Raw genomic sequence first — 7476 nt, forward strand, 5'->3', positions numbered from 1 at the left:
GCCTTAATTGTGAATTCAGAGTCACTTTCAATTGGCAAATGCAACAACCAAATTATTGCTGCCCACTCAGATAAATTAAAACTACCAAAAAAAAAAAGTACTGTTATCCATTCAGCACAACAAAATCAGTTCAACAGAGCATCAAACACCAAAAACAAAAAATTGCTTGTAGTATATATATATATATATAAATATAAAATAAAAAAAACCTTCAGGCATAATGTATAAAGAAAAACAATTGAATTTGGCCTATATATTAAAAAAATCAAAATCACTGCTTATAAAAAGAATGGGACTGTCAAATTAGCAACCTGACTGTTCTCATGATCGTTGCTCTGAGCAATTTTCTTTAAACTAGTCCAAGATTTTCTTCGTCTTTTGCTCGCTGTGCTTAGAGATTTTGCTTCTTCTACTTTTGCAGACATGCCTGTCATTTCAATTGCTTTCTCAGACGTCAAACTATTTCTCCTTCTCTTCTTCCCTTCTGACAAGGTTGTAGACGTAGTACTTGTACTTGGGGGAGTTGCCAGACTATCTATAAGAGCCACGTCCTTAACTACAGCTCGTGAAGCAAACATATTTATTTCATTAGCTTCATCTTTGCTTATAATGCCTTTCTCTAACTTTGAACACCCGTGTGTGACGGGTCTTGAAGGAGGTGTTGATTCTAACAATGATTTATCTTTTGATGGGCATATTCCTTTTATATGTCCCTTAGGGGTCCCTCTCTTCAAATTCTGATGGAAACAGAAATGGCACTTGTATACTATGTTATTTTGAGTGACGGTACCCGACTTCCTGTGTTTATGTCTCACCTTTGATCTATTCTTCTCAATTCGTACAGTTGAATTAAAGCCGGGATGCAGTACAGTTTCACATCTGTAGAGTAGTCAAATGATTTAAGAATATTTTATACTGAATCTTATGAAATTTCCAAGTATCAACTGTTTAAAGATAACCTAGGAAGTTAATCTGAGATATTCAAACACATCCAATAAATAAATAAAAGTAACTTCAAACATTTGTAGCTGTTAGAGCTATCTCATGTTCTTTATTCTATCAATTACATTATAACAAAAGATCACCAAATGCTTCAACAATACACCACATGGATGCTAAAAGTAAGCAGAAAAACTTATAAACTAAACCATCTTACTGAAGTATAGCATAACAAAGAGGAGCACAAGAACAGATGGTCTGTTAATTTGAAACTTGACACATTCCACAAATAATATATGGATCGTGTCCAACTAATGGAAGCTGTTATATCTATCCACGGAGGGATGGCAAAGATGTTTGATAAAGTATGGATCAGAACCTCCAATCAAATGTCAGATAGAAATAACAAGGAGGGGGTGTGTGTGCACATCAGAGGAATGCCCTGGAAGTGTGTGTGTGTGTGTGTGTATATTTCCCCCCTTGACGCTATACTAGCCTTTTATAGAGGCCTTGTGGCAGTTGGGAGAATGTGGGGTTATTCACCGTACAAATCCTGCAGGTGGTGATCCTGGGTGATGTAGTGGTGACACAGAAATATTGAGAAAAGGCCACCTCGTAAGCTAGTAAGACATGGCTGGCTGGCGGGCAAAGGCAAGTTTTGCCCATAGACAAGAGTGGCCTCTCACCTAGCCAGGCGCCCAATACTCAGGTATCTGGAAGGCCCTCTAATCCGGGAACCTGCTCGGGACAAGATCATATTGCTCCGTATTACACTATTCAAAAAGTTGAAAACGTATTTTTATAACTCACCCATCTTCATAGTTCAACTTTTCAAATTTACTAAAGGCATTAAAACACAATGATAACTAAGCACATAAAAACAAACAAAATCTGTAAGCAAGAATGATATAGGAAACAAAATGGAAAAGCAAACCTTTGGCAAGTCATTAAAGAAGGATCAGGCGGTATTCCTGTGGCCTCTCCAACGGTAGCCAAATGCTGGCCATAGAAGGCACCCAAAGACGGTATCAAAGGGTCATTAGTTGCCCACAATGCTAGCTTTTTCAAGTGCTCAAATCGCAAAATTGACTTGAGGTTAGAGGCTGGCTTGGTTTGTATTTTTCCAGTGGCTTCTTCCCTCAATGATATTGGGGTGCGGGACCCATATTCTAAATTTGGCAATTTTTTTGCCCCTCCTTTCTTGCCCATGAATTTTGTTTATAAGGAATTTCTTCGAGCACCTGCTATGCATATATATATTTAGGTTTCCCACATAAATGTTAATAGATAAAAACAATGCAGCACTCAACTATGTTCACCTTGGATTGGTGGAATGGGGAATAATCTGGAGAAATACAAGGTAAGATTTTAAGTGTAAGGATGGAGACCACAACAGAATAGATAAAAATGGTGGAGGGCTTCCATATCTGCTTGAAGGGGGCGGTCACAGAATGTAAGGAGGGGTTATTACTACAGCAAGCCAAGACAATGGAGCAGCCGTCGACCCAGAAATTTCAACCATTGAGAGTTGCAAGGTTGAGGAGAAGATCATAGCTGCACAAGGGAAGGATCAAATGATTCAGATTCAGGATATGTGTTAACCTAGAGGAAATTACACTTCACTATTCTTCATCGATATAAATTCTAAACAACCAAAAATTAAACTTTTTTATTAACTATTAATTTAATACTGTTAACTATTTGAAAAATAAAAAATTACTTATTATTAAGTCTTAATACTTACCTATATATAGAGAGAATGTATCAACCTACCCAAATTTAAAAAAATTTACATTCAATATTACCTATGGGCTAGGGCCAAACCGCAGGCGTTCCAAACTTTAATATATATATATATATATATATATATATATATATATATATAAAAGGAAAAGAAAATAACTTTCATGATATAAAGCCTTCTGAATTTGATCAATACCAACATAACTGATAAAAAGAATAAATTTGATAAGTAAAGGATAAATGAAACAATCACACATACTGATAAAGGAATTATGAACAGTTGTCAACCATATTACAGAAAATTACACAATCAAATTTTCATTTGGAGCATTTATATTTAGAAGATATAGCTAACCCTTAACTTCACAACTTAATCCTTACACATACTCATTCGGAGTCATGTGCCAAATAGTGAAAATTGAATCTTCACGTCACAATCATGAATTGGCACGTCACCGGATACATGGTATTTAATAAGAAAAGTATTATATAGAAGCATTTTTTCTGTGGTCTATGGAGAGAGTATCTTGTTGGAAAAACTCGGTTCCCTCAAGCTCGGCTAAGCAGCCTTTGTGCGAAAGTCAATCAACAAGATCCTGATTTCGGATCTCGGCAATACCTCGGCCTGAACTTCATCAGATCGGGCAGCACAGCGAAAAAATCAAAACGAAAAACACGGGAGAGAGAAGAGGAGGAGAGAGAGAGAACACAAAAAGTTTTTAACGTGGGAAAATATTCTCCAATGAAGAAGTAAAAATCCACGGGACCTAGTCCAGATGAAAAATCCATTATGAAAATAATGGTTACAAAGAATCAAATACACCAATGTGGTGGTTAACTCAACCTCTCCAACAATGGTGATAATCAAACTATCCTAGAGATGTTTCACTCAAACTCTCTCTAGAGATCTCTCAAATACAAAGCATAAAGCTTTGCTCAAAACACTCAAACAATTTTTCTCTCAAATCTGTTCTCTCATACTCTGACCTAGCCTCCACCCACAACTAATGAGTATATATAGAGGAGGTGGAAATTAGGGTTAGAGATTTTAGGAAACCCCTCAAATGGGCTTGGGCTTAGCATTGAAGGAGGAAGCCCAACAAATCTCCCCCTCCGACTTCAACGCATCGGCTTCAACATCAACCCGGCTCCTTCACAGCAGTCTTCAAATTTTCTTGCTGGAACCGGCTTTGTCATCATGTCGGACCAATTATGGTTAGTGTGCACCTTGACGAGTTCGAGCTCTCCACCTTCCACCACATCCCGGATCTAGTGATACCTCACATCAATATGCTTAGTGCGGGAGTGATAGGTTGAATTCTTTGCAAGATTGATTGCACTTTGATTGTCACAATCCAGCTCGTACTTGTCTTGATCATGGCCGAGTTCCATGAGGAACTTCTTCATCCACAGCATCTATTTGCTTGCCTCAGTAGCGGCAATGTACTCAGCCTTAGTTGTCGATAATGGAACACATTTCTGAAGTCTTGATTGCCAAGAGACAGCTCCTCCGGCAAATCTCATCAAATATCCTGTAGTCGACTTCCTCGAGTCGGCGTCTCCCCCTAAATCAGAATCCGAGTAGCCTTGCAACTCGGTTTTGTCTTCTCCAAATCGGAGACATAAGTCGGTTGTACCTCGGAGGTACTTGAAGATCCACTTCACTGCTTCCTAGTGCTCTTTGCCGGGGTTTGACAGATACCGGCTTACCATTCCAACAGCATATGCCAAGTCGGGTCTGGTGCAAACCATTGCATACATCAAGCTTCCCACGGCGGATTGGTACGGGACCTTCATCATCTCATCTTTGTCTTCATCATATCTTGGACATTGCTTCTGGTTCAGCTTTATGTGTCCGGCAAAGGGGGTGCTCATTGTTTTGGCTTTGTCCATGCTAAATCTCTTCAGAATCTTCTCAATATACTTCTCTTGACTTAGCCACATTAGCTTCTTTTGTCTATCTCGGATGATCTTGATTCCGAGAATCTGCTTTGCAGGGTCGAGGTCCTTCATTGCGAAGGACGAGCTCAACGCCTTTTTCAGGGCGACTATCCTCGATTTGTCTTTCCCTACAATAAGCATGTCGTCAACATAGAATAACAAGATCAAAAAATCTCCGGCCTCATACCTCTTCACAAATACGCAGTGGTCGGCTTCTGTCTTCTCAAACTTATGATCAGTCATAAATGATTCAAACTTCTTGTACCACTGCCGAGGTGCTTGCTTCAAGCCATAGAGGCTCTTTTTTAACCGACATACCAAGTCTTCTTGGTCAAGAGCTCGGAACCCTTCAGGTTGCTCCATATATATTTCTTCTTCTAAATCACCGTGAAGAAATGCCGTCTTCACGTCCATTTGTTCTACCTCGAGGTCCATTGAAGCCGCCATGGCTAACACAGTTCGGACCGAGGTCATTTTCACCACAGGAGAAAAAATCTCCTCAAAATCTCCTTCTTTCTTCTGATTGCAGCCTTTCACTACAATCTGGGCTTTGTATCTCGACTTTTGCCCGTTCTCTTCGTTCTTAATCTTGTAGACCCATTTGTTTTTCAAAGCTCGTCTTCCTTTCGGCAACTCGGTCAGCTCATAAGTCTGATTCTCGTGCAGAGACTTCATCTCGTCTTGCATTGCATTTTCCCATTCTTCTTTCTCTGAGCTCGTCACAGCCTCATCATAACTCTGAGGCTCACCGTCTTCAGCAACAACGGTGTATTCATCAGATGAGTATATTGTAGAGGGTATTCTTTCTCGAGTTGGATATCTCGGTTGTTCTTCAGCTTGAGAACCCGGTTCATCATTCTTATCCCGGATCTCATCCTCAACTCGGACCTCAATGTCTTGGTCATCTTCAGCTTGTTGCTGGTCATTAATCTCTTCATTCTCTTGATTTTCTCCCCCTGCTTCAGCTCGGACATGAGGGATGAGTTCTTCACGTTTGACAGTAACTCGGACTTTGGGCTTCGAGATGTCATGAATGTTCTCATGCTCATGAAAGATCACATCTCGGCTTCTCACGATCTTCTTATTGATTGGATCCCAAAGTCGAAACCCGAACTCACATCTCGGCGAACCAAGATAGATGCATTCTTTTGTCTTCGCATCGAGTTTTGCCCTTTCATCTTTAGGGATATGCACGAAAGCTCGGCATCCAAACACTTTCAATTGATTATAGGCCGCTTTCCGACCTGTCCAGACTTCTTCCGGAATTTCTCCTTCAAGTGGCCATGATGGTGAGAGGTTGATCAAGTCAACAGCTGTTTTGACGGCTTCTCCCCAGAATGATTTCGGCAATCCAACATTGGATAGCATACTTCGGACCTTCTCTTCAATAGTCTTGTTCATCCTCTCAGCCAGTCCATTCAACAGTGGAGTCTTAGGGGCGTCTTCTCAAGTCTGATCCCGGCCGCTCTGCAGTATGCATCAAATGGGCTGCAATACTCACCACCATTATCAGATCGGACCACCTTTAATTTCTTGCTAGTCTCCATTTCAACCATCGCATGGAATGCTTTAAAGGATTGGAGTACTTGGTCTTTAGACTTCAACAAATATACCCACACTTTGCGGGAATGGTCATCAATAAATGAAACAAAGTACTGAGCTCCTCCAAGGGATCTTTCCGACATAGAGCAGACATCAGTATGGACGAGGTCAAGAATATACCTGCGTCGTCTTGGTTGATCCGGTCTCACAAAAGAAACCCGGTGCTGCTTTCCAGCTAGGCAGTGCGTGCAACTCTCCAACGCTTGGCCTTTCAACCCGGTCAGTAATCCTTTTTTGTTCAGGATCTGTAGCCCTTTCTCGCTCACGTGGCCGAGGCGCTAGTGCCATAGCTCCAAGCTAGGTTCATCTCGAACAGAATTGGCTTCTCCACCATTGATTTTTCCTTGCATCACGTACAAGGAGCCTTCCTTCTTACCTCGGGCCACGACCAAGTTTCCCTTGGCTAGCTTCCATCTCACACTACCGAAGTAGTTCACTAACTCGGCATCATCAAGTTTGCCTACCGAGATTAGGTTCAATCGCATGTCAGGAACATGCCTTACATCTTTCAACACAAGTTGGCATCCGACATCTGTGGTCAGAGTTACATCACCGACACCAACAATCTTGCTGGTCACTTGATTTCCCATCTTCACAACTCCAAAATCACCTCCTCGGTAAGAGGAGAAAAAACCTTTGTGTGGAGTAACGTGGAAGGAGGCACCGAAGTCAACAATCCAGGTGCAGTCATCATATGCAACATTCAAATAATTATCCTCACCTAGGAGGAATATCTCGGCATCCGGGTTGGCAGCCATCGCAGTGGTGCTCATGTCTTCCCTCTTCTTGGGAATAATCTGATCCGGCTTCACTGAGCCGTTCTTCTCATCATTCTGCAGAGTCCAGCAATCTGGCTTCTTATGACCTGTCTTTCCACAGTAAAAACACTTCAACTCATATTTCGGCTTTGACCAACCTCTGGACTTTCCTCTTCTATCACGATCTTGACCCCTGCTTTTGCTTCTACCTCGGGAGTCAGATTTCCCTTTGTTCTCAGCAACGTTGGCCTCAGACGTGCTCAGAGTACCTCGTTCTCTTCTCCTGGATTCTTCGCCCAGGAGGCTGTCTGTCACGACATCCATCTTCAATTTTCCATCTGGAGTCGAGTTATTCAGGGTCACCACCAGAGTATCCCAGCTTTCTGGCAGCGAGCTAAACAGCAGCAATGCTTGGAATTCTTCATCAATTTTCATATCACCCTTTGACAGCTGATTCACAATACCTTTTGTTAGAATATTAGATATGATATGA

At 41.3% G+C, this 7476-nt stretch overlaps 1 protein-coding gene across 1 annotated transcript; it reads right to left on the reverse strand.

The window, feature by feature from the left end:
• Positions 1-278: 278 nt before the first annotated feature.
• Positions 279-2148, reverse strand: LOC133310529 (uncharacterized). The gene is made up of 2 exons (XM_061511466.1): positions 1874-2148; positions 279-879 (listed from the first exon to the last, which is right to left on the reverse strand). Exons 1-2 carry the CDS (start codon positions 2146-2148, stop codon positions 279-281), a joined length of 876 nt encoding a protein of 291 aa, XP_061367450.1.
• Positions 2149-7476: the final 5328 nt, after the last annotated feature.

This window comes from Gastrolobium bilobum, unplaced genomic scaffold (assembly GCF_033153095.1).
Source record: "Gastrolobium bilobum isolate Gb01-03AN ecotype WA unplaced genomic scaffold, APGP_CSIRO_Gbil_v1 utg4571, whole genome shotgun sequence".
In the NCBI taxonomy this organism is placed as follows: domain Eukaryota; kingdom Viridiplantae; phylum Streptophyta; class Magnoliopsida; order Fabales; family Fabaceae; genus Gastrolobium; species Gastrolobium bilobum.